Source organism: Leuciscus leuciscus (assembly GCF_965113295.1).
Source record: "Leuciscus leuciscus genome assembly, contig: HAP1_SCAFFOLD_528, whole genome shotgun sequence".
Lineage (NCBI taxonomy): Eukaryota > Metazoa > Chordata > Actinopteri > Cypriniformes > Leuciscidae > Leuciscus > Leuciscus leuciscus.
This window is the reverse complement of record NW_028118211.1, coordinates 1-18,551: the sequence shown is the minus strand read 5'-3', so window position 1 is coordinate 18,551 and position 18,551 is coordinate 1. Positions and strand designations below refer to the sequence as shown.

General features: G+C 39.5%; 1 protein-coding gene across 1 annotated transcript; it reads left to right on the top strand.

Moving 5' to 3' along the window:
- Positions 1-10,781: 10,781 nt before the first annotated feature.
- LOC309491758 (uncharacterized protein) lies at positions 10,782-18,494 on the top strand (the record flags this gene model as incomplete). The annotated part of the gene is made up of 17 exons (XM_082190791.1): positions 10,782-10,939; positions 11,694-11,757; positions 12,100-12,170; positions 12,411-12,527; positions 12,739-12,862; positions 12,946-13,011; positions 13,298-13,369; positions 13,584-13,955; positions 14,058-14,159; positions 15,246-15,478; positions 15,562-15,740; positions 16,081-16,174; positions 16,295-16,645; positions 16,748-16,865; positions 17,027-17,118; positions 17,260-17,377; positions 18,390-18,494. Coding segments are annotated over exons 4-17 (2,086 nt in total), but the record flags the coding sequence as incomplete, so codon positions are not given.
- Between the last annotated feature and the right edge of the window lie 57 nt (positions 18,495-18,551).

The following is an 18,551-nucleotide window of genomic DNA, read 5'->3' as shown; positions in this document are numbered from 1 at the left end:
TGGCCTGGCGCGGGACGTCAAAAACGCACATTCATAGGCTACGTAAATTCGAAATAGTGCGCGCAGAAGCACATGCGCAAAACCGTTTTGTTAAATGATATATTAATTATTTTTATTTTTATCATATGTCATTTTACAAAAGGACATTTTACAGACCTAGCTACGTTTTGCGCATGTGTTCCTGCACGCACTTTTTCAGTCACAAGTTCACAACACAGCAATCAGAGGAGGACGCGTTGAAAACTCTAATGCTCTTCCTTCATAACTCGTACTGAGAAGGTTTGAGTTGCAGAGGAATTTGTGATTCTTTCACCTGTTCAACCACATAAAAGTTTCGTAATTAGTAAGTCAGCGCTTTTTCTCTTGTTGTTCTTATGTGCTGAAGGGCCGTTGTGCCTTGGTGAAACGGTGTTTGTAGCCACGTGAAGAGCTCTTTTCCAAAACGCCAAAAACCTAAAAAGCTGCCTCAAAGAACCAGCAAAAGTAATGATTATGAATATGTAAAATATTGCAATAAGACATTTTAATTGTTTATTAATGTGTGTGTCGGCTGCAAAGATGATGTTGACGATAGGCTATTGACTCGCGATCTTCGCAGTAAGCTAGCTAGTGAACGCAGGAGAAATGCACATTTATTAGGCTACATAGTTTTATTATGTTTTGGATGGTTTTGTTTAGAACCAGCTTTCTGTAAATATATTTCACATTTTTTAGGCCTGTGAGGCGATCGTAGGCCACGGTTCGGTTCATGCTGATATAATCTCCAGTTCAAGCACCTTATGTTGTGCTAGCCTCCTGTATTTACTTTTTATGTATTTATGTTTTAAATCCAGGAAATTGGTAAAATTAAGATACAATTAATACAAAACGAAATTCGTTTTAAAGAAAGGCTTTGTGCTTTCTGTTTTGAGGTCTCTGTGAAAGTTTGAAAGTCAGAGCGCTCGCGTCCATAATGGAGAACTGTCACGTAATATTGTTTTTTCCTCATAAATGCAAACACGAAAAATAAAAGACAATTTTTTTTTTTTTTTAAAGACAAACTATCAATTTTTTGGGGGAAAATGATGGCTTTATAGCGTTTTGGGGGGAAAATGGATGGATTTATAGCGTTTTGAAAAGATTTTTTTTACTTTGAATTTATCATCAACAATATTGTTGTTTGATTTAATAATCACTGTTGCAAAAGGTGCCTAATTCCGTTTTTTTATTAATTTTTTTGTAAGTGGAAAAAGTAGGGGCTACCTCAGATTCTGTTCAGTTAGCTCCTTTATTGTTTTTTCTATAGCCTACAAAGGTCAAATGGTCAAATGCAGCAAGTCAAAAGTCCAACTTCTTTGCCAGTTTGCACACATTTCTTTGAAGGATGGCAAAAATATCGTCTGAATATCGATATCGAGATATTGGAAAAAAATATCGAGATATTCATTTTTGTCAATATCTCCCACCCCTAGATCACGCTCCAAAATATTAAACATTATGGTTATACATATCTATGTTTGAGCAGATATCCACAAACAGTATTTAACAGTAAACACGGGTCTAAATAGTATAATATTCACCATATATCTAGCAACAGTTCAACTGCAATGTGAAGTTTATGCAACAATACCATAAACTAATAAGTAAGAATTTCTTACCTTACATCTTTCTTGTCTTCAAATCGCGTTCTTCTTCTTCTGATGTAAATCCAATGTAAGCTCAGACGTGTCTTCCAAACTCGACGAAAAGCAGAGACTTGTGAAGTGTTTTGGTGTTTTGTGTTTGAGGTAACGAGGGCGTTCGCGTTCCATGTGGAGATTTGCATGTGAATCTCTTTTGCGCGAGTGGGCGTGTCGAATTAAAAAATAATTAGCAAGCGTTTGAGATACTGGACATCCTGTTGGTTTTATACAAATTACTTAAACAGAGAATATTTGTTTTCAGTTTGAATCCGATCATTTAAAAGTACACACTTAAATGTGTATAAAGGTGTATGGCTCATAAATGTGTGAGAAGGATTCGCTGAGTTATGTTTCAGTTCATAGACGTGCTCAAGAAAAAAAAGTTCACCACGACGGAGAGGCAGAACGCACACCCTGTTTATTTTCTTTATTTTACAAAAGCACAATGTTTTGATTTGATTGTAAGTGGACACATACAAAAGTAGAAATATCACAGATTCTTTTTTTATATTTCTTTTTTCTGTATAACCATAAATGACGGAGTAATTTAAGTTTATGTTGCTGCTATGTGAAAAAAATCCAGCAAAACGCGTCGGCGCGTTTCTCGACCTCAGAGGGTTAAATCATTGAAAAATAAAAAACAAAGAAAAGATAAATTTTTCCATAACAACATGTAGGTGCAACATTACTTATAGTCAACGGAATGTGTTAAAGGAACCATCAAAATAAAGTGATACCCCCTCGCCTATGCCCCGATCTAGTGTTTATTCTGCCCCGCAGAATAGACCTACTTCGGTGCATGACCAGGGTGATCTGAGGATTACCGTGAGGGCTTCCCCGCCGAGACAACCTCCGCGGGCGCCTCACAAGCGCTGCTGCCATTGGAGCCCCTTATGCCTAGTTCACACTACACAACTTTAAACGTCGGCAGATCGCTGTGCTGTTCAGACTACATGACTTGCTCTGGAGTCTTGAAGTCGTTGTGGTGTTCAGACTATGTGACACTACGTAAATCTTCTGCAACAGGGGCTTACACACTACAGGAGCTGACAACAAGTCTTGGCGCATTCCAATGGCAAATGGACGGCGGGACAAAATTGTTGGTATATATATATATATATATAGTTGAGCACCGTCATTAGAACTCTATAACCGCAAAAAAACGTGTTATTAAAATATTTTTAAATTTCTATCTTTTCTATTATAGAGAATGTTTAAATACTAATTAAAAACAATTGTTGACAGTCTGTGTTATTATTGGTCTATACGTTTCCAACTGTAATTGATTCTTTCAATCATTTGAGATAGAAATAAAAGCTATGACTATGATATAGTGATGTGCCATCATTATGAGATTTATTAAACAAATGAAAAACATTTCCAATAATAAACATTAGCAATAAACATTTGCAATAATAAACAATATCATTACCGATAACTGATCGTGCAGTTTAATTACCCCTTGACTGGCCCCAAACATGTTTGATAAAAGAAACATATACAGTGTGTATATATGATGTGTATTACATTTTAGCTCAAAAACAATTGTAATAAAAGATAGGATCATAAGATGCTATATTGGGTTTTTACCACTTAATGAAGTTTTGTTTTGTAAATCGTGAGACATGATTTTTACCACTTTGCTTTGTAGAAATAATTTATTTAAAACGAATTTCGTTTTGTACAAATTGTATCTTAATTTTAATAAATGTTTCATCAACCAATTGCATGTAGGCCTATTTATAAAATAAAAAGGAAATAGGCAATATAATAACCGATGAGTTATGTCATTTGACTCACGTCATAACTGTCACACCAATTCTGAAACCAATATATATATATATATATATATATATATATATATATATATATATATATATATATATATATATATATGTATATATATATATATATATATATATATATATGTATATATATATATATATAGGCCTATATTGTTTGTGCAATGATCTGTTTAGAACCCCGAAAGAAAAAAAAGAAAAAAGAAAAGAATATGGGTGAACGGATGGATAAGCACACGCGGGCAGCAGGGATTGTCTGTCAGATAGAGATTTGGAAGTGAGTAAAACATTATAATGAAAAAGCAGCTGCCTGTTGTGGTTTGGCAACGATGGTTACAAATACAAAGGGCTTTTGTAATATCATAACAAGATGATCATTGGCTGTTGCTCGTCGCGTGACACCACAGGCTATCAAGTCGGCCGACAATTCCAGATATTTGGCATGCTAGATATTTTTCTGCCGTCGGCGACGCGTCGGCGATGTGTCAGCGAGGGGTTTTGATGCGTCGTTAAGTATTTCACACTCAAAGATTGGCGAGCGCGGATCACCCGCAGATTTGCACGCGATTACAGCCTGACCTGTCGGCGAGCTCGTTAACTTGCAAATCGGGCTTAAATCGGGCTTAAAATCATGTAGTGTGAACTAGGCATTAGTGAACGTCTTGGTCCTTCTCCTGAACGACCAACCGTTTCCTTTGGGGCTCCAGCTGTCGACCAGATATCGATCGCAGCATCGGAGGGGGAGCTTCAGTCCTCTGGAGATGACGACTCGGCTGCGTTACCCCCCTCGGGGCGTGTAGCGTTGTCCGAGACCGATCCAGAATGGACGGCTATGCTTTCCCGGGCCGCCGAGAAGGTTGGGCTTGCGTGGAACCCTCCACCACGTCCCGAACCTTCTCGGTTGGACGATTGGTTTCTGGGGGCGGGCCGTACTGGTTCTCAGTGCGCCGCCCCGGTACCTTTCTTTCCGGAGGTGCATTACATTTACATTTACATTTAGTCATTTAGCAGACGCCTTTATCCAAAGCGACTTACAAATTAGGACAAAAATTCAGCGAGTCATCATAAAGAGGCAAAAACAACAACAACGCAAGAAGTGCTCAAAATACGAAGTTCAGGTATTATTCAGAGTAGCATAAGCCTGATAAGTGATGTTTCAAAGGGAAAGGTTTTTTTTTTTTAATTTTTTTTTTTTTATAAGGTTAAGTGCTCACGGAAGAGATGGGTTTTCAGCTGTCTTTTGAATGTTGTCAGGGATTCTGCATTCCGGATGAGGGTGGGGAGAGCGTTCCACCAGCATGGAACTGTGAATAAGAATGTTCTGGAAAGTGATTTTGTGGCTTTCTGTGATGGAACCACGAGACGTCGCTCGTTGACCGATCGTAGGTGTCTGGTAGGGATGTAGACTCGTAGGAGTGAGTGAAAGTAGGAGGGAGCTGAGCCTGTGATAGATCTGTAAGCAAGCGTCAGTGCCTTGAACTTGATGCGAGCAGCGAGAGGTAGCCAGTGCAGAGAGATGAACAGAGGAGTGACGTGGGCCCTCTTGGGCTCGTTGAAGACAAGACGAGCTGCAGCATTCTGGATCATCTGTAGGGGTTTGGTTGCACATGCTGGAAGTCCAGCCAGAAGAGCATTGCAGTAGTCGAGCCTAGAGATGACCAGGGCCTGGACGATAAGTTGCGTTGCATGCTCAGTTAGGAAAGGCCTGATCTTCCTGATGTTGTGCAGTGCAAACCTGCATGATCGAGCTGTCTTTGAAATGTGATCAGTGAAGGTCAGCTGGTCATCAAACGTTACTCCAAGATTTCTGACCGATCTTGATGGGGTGATTAATGATGACTGTGCATGGTGCATGAGGAGCTTTCTAGGACGTGGAAGGCACCGTATAGTGCCCGAAGCCGTCCTAGTGGCTCCTCTCCCATCGCCACCCTCGACAGCGGGGCAGCTAAGAGGTATGTGGATATCCCCCCAGTGGAGTGGGCTGTCGCGATGCAACTGTGTCCGGCGTCCGCCTCCTCTTGGCGGGGTAATCCACGCCTCCCGTCCAAGGCCTGTAAGTTCTCGTCCGGTCTAACGGCGAGGGCTTACAAGGCCTGTGAACAGGCTGCTTCCCCCTCCATGCCATGGCGCTCTTGCAGGTCCACCAGGCCCAGGCGTTCATGGACATGAACGAGGGTGGTTCTGACCAAGAGCTCCTCCGGGAGCTCCGTGTGGCTACCGACCTCGCCCTCCGGGCGACGAAAGAAACCGCACGTTCAGTCGTTCAGGCGATGTCCACCTTGGTGGTCCAGGAGCGCCACCTTTGGCTCAACCTGGCGGATATGAGGGACACCGTTAACCGTCTTCATCGTTAACTAATCTGATTGGTTATTGCATTATGAGCTCAACAGAGACTTGTGTGATTGGTGGTAATGCTCAACGCTGAAAAAGTATCAAAAGTAATCTTGCATGTCTTGCTCCGTCTTAGCCTCGTATTTTCCTTGTTTTGAACCATCATCTACTACAATTTCTAGTTGTTTATACTACTACTAAATACAGCTTACCCAACATCGCTAGCTTCCGTTACTACTAGCACAGCACGCTAGTAATTCGCTAGCCTGTAAACGCGCGCCACCCGTGTGCGCTCAGCTATTTTTATTTATTTATTTTCTCTCGCGCGCTCGCGCCTTTGAGTTCATAAAAGCTCAGGTGAGTAAGAAACACTCAACAAACACGGTGAGTAATGTCTTGTCCTGTTATTATCATGCGTCGCGTCTGAATACGTTGTTGTTTTTGGAGCTCTATCGATTTGATTTATAATTCTTGATTTTTCTCGCTGCCTGCTGTGAGTGTGTCTGCTTCGGTGCTGTAAGCTCCGTCTTAGCCTCGTATTTCCTTGTTTTGAACCATCATTTACTACAATTTCTAGTTGTTTATATTACTACGAAATACAGCTTACCCAACCCTGACATCGCTAGCTTACGTTACTACTAGCACAACACGCTAGTAATTCGCTAGCCTGTAAACACGCCACCCGTGTGCGCTCAGCTATTTTTATTTATTTATTTTCTCTCGCGCGCTCGCGCCTTTGAGTTCAGAAAAGCTCAGGTGAGTAAGAAACACTCAACAAACACGGTGAGTAATGTCTTGTCCTGTTATTATCATGCGTTGCGTCTGAATGCGTTGTTGTTTTTGGAGCTCTATCGATTTGATTTATAATTCTTGATTTTTCTCTTTAAACTCGCTTACAACGAACATTTTCTACTTTTCCTCACTGAGAAGCACTAATGTTACTGCTCAAACCTCATTGTTACAACGCGGACTGTTGAGCAGACGCGTCTCAAGCCTATTAGTGATCCAACGCTGCATACTCTTAAAGGTTACGTCCGTGGATCACGGCTGAACGCGTCTTCTCCACACTCACTTATAAACAAACATTTTTTTTTTTTCGCCTATCGTGCGTCTACTCTACACCCCTACCACTAAAAAACCTAAAAAACCTCATAGTTACAACGCGGACTGTTGAGCAGACGCGTCTCAAGCCTATTAGTGATCCAACGCTGCATACTCTTAAAGGTTACGTCCATGGATCACGGCTGAACGCGTCTTCTCCACACTCACTTACAAACAAACTTATAATATAAATTAGTATTAATATTGATAGCATCACTGGTAGCTTCGTTGCTAACTCACTGTCCATCTGTTAAAATGGCGAATATATCAGATGTAAGTAGTCTACCGCTTGGTGCAGGTGAGGACACATTTGAGCTTCACGCACTGCAGTCTGAGCTGGAAGCTGTTGAGAAACAGATCCACAACCTTTTATTGAGACAGGCCGAGCTGAGAGACCGGTGTTTGGCTCTTGAAACATCACGCGCCGATGCACACAAATCAGTGTTTAACGTTACTAACCCGCTGACTCCGACCGCGTCTACTCCGTGCGTTCCTCAGCATCGGTCGAAATCAGCCATGGTCTCGTTCACTCCGGCTCCAACACGCCACCACGAAGCCTGGGTGGTTCCGCAGCGGAAGACGCGAGTCAGGTTTAGACCAAGACTTTCTCCGACCCTCCCGGTTTTCGAGTTATCGACACAAAACCGCTTCTCCCCTCTACGCGAAACAGAACGCGATGCTGTGATCATCGGCGATTCCATCGTTCGGCATGTACACGCTACGTTAGGTAAAAGTAAGGTGCAAAGTCACTGCTTTCCTGGTGCTCGTGTTTCTGAAATCGCTGCTCGCGTTCCCGAGATCCTGAACGGTGACGAGCGCGTCGGAACTGTGGTCCTGCACGCGGGAGTGAACGACATCAGGCTGCGCCAGACGGAGATTCTGAAGAAAGACTTCAGGAATCTAATCGATACGGTACGCAGCACATCGCCTGAAACAACGATCATTGTGTCAGGACCGCTTCCCACGTACCGACTAGGGCATGAAAAGTTCAGCAGATTATTTGCGCTAAATGAATGGTTAATGTCATGGTGCAATGAGCAGAAACTGCTCTTTGTAAATAATTGGAATCTGTTTTGGGAGCGTCCTAGGCTTTTCCGTGCTGATGGCTTACACCCAAGCAGATTCGGAGCGGATCTTCTGTCAGATAACATCTCCAAAATGTTAAATACCCTTTGACTAGTAACCAAAAGTCCAAATCATAGTCTCTGCTGCACCAATTCAACTGATATAAATACTAGTGTAGAACATTGCATAGAAACCGTGTCTATTCCTCGTTTAGTGAGATCAAATAATAAATCTAATGCAGGATCTAGGAAAAATCTAATTGTTATTAAAACAGAAAATGTTGCTATTAGTAAACAAAAACTATTTCTAAAGCTAGGTCTTCTAAACATTAGATCACTCACACCTAAGGCAGTTATTGTAAATGAAATAGTCACAGATAATAGCTTCGATATACTTTGCCTTACTGAAACCTGGCTTAAACCAAATGATTATTTCGGTATTAATGAGTCTACTCCTCCTGGATACTGTTATAAGCATGAGCCCCGTCTGATTGGTCGTGGCGGAGGTGTTGCAACCATTTATAAAGATATTCTAAATGTTACTCAGAAAACGGGTTATAAGTTTATTTCATTTGAAGTACTTGTACTAAATGTTACGCTCTTAGATGTTAGAAAAACATCCCTATTATCTCTAGCCTTGGCTACCGTATATAGACCGCCAGGGCCTTACGCTGATTTCCTAAAAGAGTTTGCAGATTTTCTCTCAGACCTATTAGTCAATGTCGATAAAGCATTAATTGTTGGAGATTTTAACATACACGTAGATAATCCAAATGATGCGTTAGGGGCTGCGTTTACAGATTTATTAAATTCATTTGGGGTCAAGCAAAACGTCACCGGACCAACACATCGTCTTAATCATACACTCGATTTAATTATATCACATGGAACCGATCCAACCGATATAGATATCATTCCACAAAGTGATGAAGTCACTGATCACTACATGGTAACTTGCATATTACGTACTGCTGTAATATGTCATGCGGCGTCGCGTTATCAACCAGGCAGAACAATCCTCCCATCCACCATAGATAATTTCTCAAATTGCTTATCTAATCTGTCTCAGCTGCTGCCTGAACCCAAACAAACAGATGAACTAGAAGAACTAACTAGCACTATGAGCACCATTCTCTCTAGAACATTGGATGTGGTTGCACCTATTAAATTAAAAAAGGTCAGAGAGAAAAATAAAGCACCATGGTATAACAATACTACGCATGTTTTAAAGAGAGAAACGCGTATTTTAGAGCGTAAATGGAAACAAACTAATTTAGAGGTCTTTAGAATCGCGTGGAAAGACAGTATGTCACGTTATAAAAAGGCCCTAAAAGCGGCCAGGGCTGAGCACCTCCGCAAACTAATAGAAAACAACCAAAACAATCCAAGGTTTTTATTTAACACCGTGGCTAGACTAACAAATAAACAGACGTCACCCGAACAAAATATCCCGTTACAGTTCAGTAGTAATGATTTCATGAACTTCTTCACTGAGAAAATAGAAAGCATCAGAACCACAATTGTAAACGTTCAATCTTCAATCGCGCCTTATAATTCAGCTTCAATTATCACCCCGAAAGAACAATTACAGTGCTTTACAACTATAGAACAAAAAGAGTTAAATAAACTTATCACTTCATCTAAAACAACAACATGTTTATTAGATCCTATACCAACTAAACTACTGAAAGAAGTGTTACCTGTAGTGGAAGATCCTCTCCTCAATATTATTAACTCGTCTTTATCTTTAGGTCATGTTCCAAGAACATTTAAACTGGCAGTTATAAAACCTCTCATTAAGAAACCACAATTAGATCATAATAATCTAGCAAATTATAGACCCATTTCAAATCTTCCATTTATGTCTAAAATATTAGAAAAAGTGGTGTCCGCTCAACTGGGCTCTTTCTTGCAACAAAATGAGATCTATGAAAAGTTTCAGTCTGGATTCAGACCGCATCATAGCACTGAAACTGCGCTCGTTAAAATCACAAATGATTTACTTTTAGCTTCTGACCAAGGCTGTATCTCAATACTAGTTTTACTTGATCTTAGTGCTGCGTTCGATACTATAGATCATACATTACTCTTAGATCAACTACAAAATTATACTGGTGTTCAAGGACAAGCACTAAGCTGGTTCAAATCATACCTATCTGACCGCTACCATTTTGTCTATTTAAATGGAGAAAAATCGATCATAACTCCAGTAAACTATGGAGTGCCGCAGGGATCTGTATTAGGCCCTCTGTTATTTTCAATATATATGATGCCACTTGGAAATATTATAAGGAAACATGGAATTAGTTTCCATTGTTATGCTGATGACACTCAAATATATATTTCATCACGGCCGGATGAAAACGCAAAATTTTCCAAATTGACAGAGTGTGTTAAAGATATAAAAGATTGGATGACCCGTAATTTTCTTTTATTAAATCCAGACAAGACAGAGGTAATACTTATCGGTTCAAAAAACCGCCCACAAAACCTCGCACAATACAACTTTAACATCATAGGATGTCCTGTTACTTTATCCTCTACAGTAAAAGACCTGGGTGTTATACTCGATTGCAACCTGTCTTTTGAAAATCATATTTCATATGTTACAAAAACAGCATTTTTCCACCTTAGAAACATTGCTAAGCTACGTAATATGCTATCAGTTTCTGATGCAGAAAAGTTAGTTCATGCATTCATGACCTCGAGACTGGATTACTGTAATGCTTTACTAGCTGGTTGTCCTGCATCCTCAATAAACAAGCTACAGTTAGTCCAAAATGCCGCCGCTAGAGTTCTTACTAGATCAAGAAAATACAACCTGGTCTCATGGGAAATACGTACCTCTGCACACTTTTTTGCAGCGCCACAAATATGTACCACCCGGTACATATTGCTACAGTTTTGAAACACAAACGTCCACTGGAGTCGCTAAAGAGAAGGACTGTATGTGACATTGCGATCGACAGTCAGAGCAGAGGTATGTGGTAGGCAGGCCTATATTATATCCTACTATTATATCCCATTAACATAAAACTGTTATTTCAGTGGTAAATTTTAGTGATATGTGTTGTTTTACTGAATCATGTTTGCTGTAATGGTAAATGTAACGTTAGAATCACGTGAGAGCTCATGATGTCGGTAGGACAGGCCCATAGACAGTATATAAACGGGACAGGCCTGGGTGATTTAGCTGAAGTTCATAAAGTTACATCCGCATACATCCTCAGAACCCCAAAGTAGGTAGCGTTAGCCAGGTCATTTTTTACGTTTTCTGTAGCCTAACGGTAAATGTGACGTTAAAATCATGTGAGCATTCTCGATGAAAGCAATGCCCTTCGATTAACTTAACGTTACGTATCCTGTAGTATTTTTTTTCTAGTTAACTTTTGGTGGATAACGTTAGTGAGCTGACCCTGAACTGTCAGAACGATATATATTTGCAAATACACACTATCATCATATCGCCAGTTATGAGCGCATCCATATTTGCAAACAAATTCGAGATATGCATTACTTTAAATGTAGATGAGCTTAATCTGTCGTATAGAACTACAGATCCCATGAATCTGTCGACCAATTAAGTACGTGATGCCATAATACTGCGTGTACAAACGTGTATTTTTTTAATGCACAACATCATGGTGTTAATATTTTTTGTTTTCACAGTAAGAAACTACATTTCCGTTTAGCCAAATGCCTAACATTAAAAACAATTTTGCATGTGCTTGCAGGTTCCAGTCATATCAAAGAGGAAGAAGATTAAAGGTTTTTTTTTAGCCTATCAAGGAACAGGAGGTTAGTCTTTTCATGTAGCAACAACTTGTGCCATAACCATAATTGCATATGAGTGCGTATTACTACATTTATTTATATATTGTGTATGCATTTTAATGTAGCAGCTTTAATGTAGTTAGATGTTTCCGCTTTCCCAGCAACGCTAGCCAAGCACAACAAGCTCTAACAATTGTTGCTCTTGGCTTTGTGAGCCTACTCTGCCTGGAGTTTCTATGGTTTATATAGCAATTTGGTTACAGTTCCCTTGCTAAAATATGCTGCGTTGATTTGTTTTCAGATTGTCACTGACCCTCTTATAAATGTATTGTTTTTATAAATTAATTATAAACTTTATTTTAACAGATTTGAATGATCAGATTGAGATCATCTGTAATCTCACTATATCTCTGCCTCTTGCAGTACAACGCAGACAGGTGAGTTGATTAATGCTAGGCGGTTGCTCCGCTTCGGACCTTACACACTCGCATCACCAACGCATCACCGGCACCCAATTACCTAGCATTGAAAACATTTATTTAAGCACTGCCTGGGTAGGGAAAGAAACCTCATCAAGGTTGTTTCCCACCTTAACCATGGACGTTAAACCCTCTGCAAACCACTACCCATTTATTTTCATTTGTTTTTATGTGTACTTTGTTTTTTATGGTCCTCAGGTGTTAAAAAATAAATGACTGAGAGAGTCATCTGATCAGCCTACACCAGAGAAAAATATGGAGGAGGAATTACACCGTGATCTTGAGGAAATAATGGCTGATTTGGAGGAGATGCAGGTATTTTGTATAAAATTAAGTAGCACGCATTCTGCATTAAGCAGTATTTCACTAATGTGTGAAAAGAATGAATCATTGGAATTGGTTACTACCACTGTTTGTATTTTTTGCAACTTCCATAAATTATATTCTGAATCATGTTATTGTTCTACTTCTTAAAATGTATATATTTCGGAGTCATTGTTCTACCTCTTATGTTTGAGTAATACAGAGTGAGGAAGCAGTCAAAACACCACCTAAAAAACAAAAAAGAAAGAAGACTGATCATAAGCTTAGGTGGAAAAAAAGAGACCAAGAAGGATTCTTGGTCTATGAGAAGCGCAAACCAAAGAAAGGTATGGTTTGAGGTTTTAGATCCTTTGATTTTTCACTAAGAATTGTGTAAATCAAATAATTTTTTCTGTTTACTTTACTCTAGACCGATCTGGAAAACCAGTTGCCTCAACCATTGCCTCTGCAAGTAACCCTCAAGAAGTTGAGCTCGGTAAGCAATTGTTTTTGTTGATTTCATGTAGGAGTGTGTTCAACCAAATACTGTTTGCTAAAAAAATATTGCTTACTATTACATATCTTTGACATTTATACCCTGAAGTCCGTCTATACTAACAGACAGGTAATTTTGTAAAATACATTTTCATATGAGCTGCTGTACAGTGGAAAAGAGTTCCCCTTTCTATTCCCTATAAGTAATCCCATTTCATGTTGATTTGCATCTGTTCGGTTGTTTGTTGTTGGTTGCATGATACTGCATTAAAATTGTATAATTATAGAAACTGCAAGCACATCTGAAGCTGCAACTTCCAAACAACATTTTGGAGATGTAGATGCACACCAGATTATTGGTAAGTTTAGCTTAGATGTTTTTAACCATCGGAACTGTATCACTGTCTTCACAAAGTCCCTCTGAATGAACAAAAGTGGCAACATTTTATGATAAATGTTAAATGTACAAATATCCGAGAGATTACTTGTTTAATGTTTTGTGAGTTTGTGCTCTTGGTTTACGAGCTTGTAACAGGTAAGGAGTTGTAATGTAATTTTATTTTTTATTGCAAGATTTACAACTACAGCTACTCCAAAATGCAATGGATTGTGACGAACCCAGATCAGCAGCATCTCATGATTGGGCATTGAGGAAAACCTTGTCTGAAGAACGCTGGCATGAAGCAAGGCCAAAACTCCTTGACAGTTTGCTTGCTTCAGACTGTGTGCATTATGGTCCTTGTGATCACTGCAGCTTGAAAGAAGCAGTCATCAGGTGCAAGGACTGTTTCCCGAAACCCCGTTACTGTGGCCAGTGTGACGTTTCTACGCATCAACATTTTGTTTTTCACAACCGAGAGACTCTTATAGATGGGTTCTATAAACCTCTCCCACCATCAACTGCTGTGCAAGACCTCAGTGGCCAAAACGTCATTTATGAGCAAGGTAAGAAGTACTTGAAAGCTTATATATAAATATATTTTATATATAAGCTTATAAAAACTTGAAAGTTTTTATTTTAGTTAATATATTTTTCCTTTCATCTAGTGTGTTTGCTGCCCATTACACAACCTGACAAAATTTGTGATTGTGACCCTCAAAACCTGGCTGTTGTAGCTGGAAGATCAGTTGTACTCATCTGTATAAATGGTATGACTTGCAATGTTTTGTATTGTATTTGTCTATTGGCTTAACCTGCTGACTGATGTCTGAAAAGTATCAATGGTTGTCTTTACACTTGGTATTAACATGCGACCTGTATCCGGATGTTGTCCACATACACATTGAAAAGACAAGTGTAAACGCACTTCTGATGGGAATGTTATCCGATCAGTGTGTCCGGGTTCGAAGGGAGTCGAGGACGCATTGTGATCAGATCTCAGTGTAATGTAAATGCAATGCAGCCATCGTGTCTGGATTCACAGGTGGACATCACACAAGACCCACCCACTGTCTTTACTCCCCCTCCTCTCTCCAGGAATTGGTGAACGTAGCTGTGTGGTTTTTTGATACAGACGTGTGCGAAGTACATCGATTCGCAAATATACTGAAATGTTTGCTTTTGCACCCTAAAGTTGCAGAACCCTAGCCTGACGTCACCATATTCAGATTCTAGTCAGAAAATGAGTCTGATATTGCTCCGTTAGGTGTCTTTGTTGTAAACCAGTGGTTCTCAACCTCTCCTGCAGGGACCCCCTGACAGGCTATGTTTCTGTTTTAACCCTGAAATGGCACACCTGATTCAATTCCCCAACAGGAATTAGTCAATTAATCAATTAGTCAACTACTCATTAAGCCTTTAATTAATTGAATCAGGTGTGCCATTTCAGGGTTAAAATAGAAACATGGCAGAGGTTGAGAACCACTGTTGTAAACAAATTCAACCCAAGCACTCTTTGGTGACGTAGATGATTACGTTACTGTTGATCATCTGTCCATCATCGTATAAGGCCCGTCTTGACAACTTTATTTTTCCGAACAGGCTGGCATTCAGGCTAGCATAACCCACCACTTCAGATCGACCGGAGCAATCCTTTTTTTTTTTTCTGGAATGTGAGATCCGATCTGTTATCCAGATACAGAAGCCACTTGATGTGGACAGGTGTAAACACACCGTGTCCCGATTGGCTTATCCGATCTGCTTGAGCGGATCACAGTGATCGCATGTTAATGCCAAGTGTAAATGCAGCCAAAGTGTGTTTACTATTTATTTATTTTCTTTTGAAATCTTTGCAGGTCGCTATGACATGTTCCTGCCAGTGATGAATTGCAGAGCATGTCTTGCATCATGGACACCTGAGGTGGTGGACTTGTTGTTTAGTGGTTACTGGCCAGGGACTGTCGAGTTTCAAACCATATACCAGGTAGACCTCTTTGCATCGTTTGAGGACCTGAAGATCACTGCACCTGGGCTTTCAAGACAAGCATTTGTGAAAATGTTACAACAGCGCTCACAACAATTTGGAAGGGTAAGACTTGGAAAGTAATTTGTTTTCTGCATTTATGCAAGTCTTACTGGCATGTCACTGTATTCAAATTTGTATAATTTCAGAGTGGTAACATTTGTGGCAACGTCTTCCAAAAAGCTTTCCTTGAATGGACATATTGTCGTCATAAAAGAGAAAAACTCTGCGGCATTGATCACTTCTCTTGCCCAGCTTGCACCCCAGATACAGTTGCTGTGTCTGCAGATGGAAACAGAAAACTATACAGATTCAGCAAAACAAAGGGGTATATTATAACATTTACATTTAATCATTTAGCAGATGCTTTTATCCAAAGAACAATAGAAGCAATCAGACCAACAAGAGGGCAACAGTATACACGTGATGTAACAAGTCTCAGGTAGTCTATTACATTACACATAGCAAGGTATTATTTTATTTTTTTAATCAGAAAAATAAATATAATAGTATAGAACAGAAAAGGTAAGTGCTAGTATTAATTGGTCAGCTGCTGATGAAAAAGATGTGTCTAGACATTTTTTTTGAAATATTGATTATTGATAACATTATTTTGTCCATATTTCTTTTGAATATTTTTTTGTCATTAACATATTTTCTTCCTGTAGGGCAGAGGAACAACCATTTTTTGATGGAGTTTTTCTGGCTAATGACAAAGATGTAGCAACATTTGTTGATTGTGTTCGTGAGAAGACCATTCCAGTAAGATATTTGTCAAAAGATTTGGGATTGTACACAGTGAATCAGGATTTAGTGTGTGTATTATATATATATATATATATATATATATATTTATATATATTTGATATGACACTGTTACAGGTACATGGAAAAGGCATCTGTGGAACGTCAACATGGGCTGCAGCCAGGGAGACCTCTAAAAAGACAAATACCAAATGTGATGAAGAGGGCCTAGAGGTGGCAGTTTGCAGGCACAGCATATTGCTTGGAGGTCTGAACATGTTTAGGGGCGAGATATTTGCATACCCTCTGTTTCTGCAGAAGGAACTGGCCAAAAAAACAAACTGCAAGTTCTTCTGCACTGACATCATGTGTCGATATTGGCCGTATCTTCAAAAGGTGGTTCGAGCTTTCCCCGAAATGCAAAACTTAACTCAGATGAAGCCATTTCTCTCAGTTATGCATGCAAAGGGGCACTCTACAAAATGTGAGGTAAATGTATATTCTCGAACAATATGGTAACTAAGCCTTTTACCATTTTGACATCCATGAACTTGATATTTTTAGTTTGGACATCTGGTGTGCTTGCTGTAGGTGCAGTGGGGTGGCAAAAACCAAACAGGGGCAGGCACAACGATTGGTGAAGAAGTTGAGCAAGTGAACAGCTTTTTGTCCCGTGTGGCTCTAACTACAAAATACATGAGTAAGGCTGGTAAGTGGTCCTTTTTTACAGTTCTCATGTATTGTGCTTTGGTAGCATTGTAATTGTTAAAACAGCTTGCTTTATTTTTTATTTTATTATTTTATTTCATTCATCATACTCTGTGACTAACCACTAATTGAAAAGCACATTTAAGCCTTTCATCATTGCAGCACGAGTAGATATGATCACATTGCATGCCAGAGGATGGAATGAGCGGAAAAAAAGAAACCTGCACAAGTACTTGTCTACACGGTACTTGAAGGTAAGTACAAAATAATAATTTCATCAATGAAGGTTAAATTTCAATTGACTAAAGTCCACTGATATGTTGTACATACTAAGCATCTAATAATTTCAGTATTGCCGAAGGTTTGTGTGACTTTCCATTAATTATTCTTTTGAGACTATCCAAAAGACAAAGGAAGTCAAAGATGACATTGAGGCTATAAAGAAGTGCACGCAAAGGTCTGATGAGGAACTGCAACAGTGGGTCACTGATGTGAGACAGTGGGCAGTTGACAGTAAGTATGTACTTGTTGCTGTCTCCTATCGATAGAAAATGATCATAAATAAAAAAATTATTATGCTGGTTTGTGTTTTAACACCTGACCTCTTAAGTGATGTTAAGTGGTCATACCAAACAATATTAAAAAGCTTATGATTGGGAACTCTCTAAAAACTGTGTTTTTAAAGGGGAACTTGGTTACTATTTCAACTTAATAAAACCGTTTAGAAATCATTTGGCTGGTTAAATAACCTGTTCTGGTGACAATGGTGACTTTCCCCGCACCCCCCAGCGTTCCCAGGCGGAAAACCAACCTTGCAACATGGGGACTAATGTCCCGGTAAGTTGGAAATAGGAAGTCTCGTGAGAAGCGAGAACAAGCGAAAAACACAAACTGCTTTACGGCAATTCAACATAAACACACACTCCACACTCCACATTCCACATTCCAGGTTATACTGTGTATGATGTATTACCCACCTCGGTAGACAAAGCTCCACGTGATTAAAGTTGGCCGGCTCCGATAATAACAAAGGCACTTGAGCAGCGGTAGAAAGGTAGACGAGGGTGCCGTGAGTGTGTGAGTGTGTGAGTGTGTGAGTGTGTGAGTGTGTGTGTGTTTTTTATTTTACTTTTTTACGCCAGTGTTGTGAAATATACTCCTCACAGCAGTAGGGGGAGCACGCTGAGAAAACACGCGACAACAAAAGTGGAAATCAACGAAGAAAGGGCTTGAAATGCCAAGTTAATAATTAAACTTAGGTGATGTAGTTTTCTCCCTCAAATTTATAATACTTATTCACCCTTGAAAAATGAGCAAACTGAACAAATGTTTTCAGATTCTTTGGTAGAACATTTGTGGATGTCCTTTTTTTTTTTTACATGTGTTCCTACTACATTCTTCTTATTGAATCCTCCTTTTACCATATTTCATGTATAAGGTGTTTTATAGAAATGGTATAATTGTTCTATTTTTGATAGAAGAAAATGCATGATTCTGATCAAATACATTCACAAATACTTTACAGCACCAGATGACCTCAGAACAGATGATCCAGTGGCGTTGCAACATCTGATTGAAGGTCTATTCTTGGGCATCCAGCAGAAAAAGAGGGATCTGTATCGAGTAACCGGTAAGTAGCCTTCATGTACTTGTGGAGTTCATTTTAAAATGTGATATCTATAGCTAT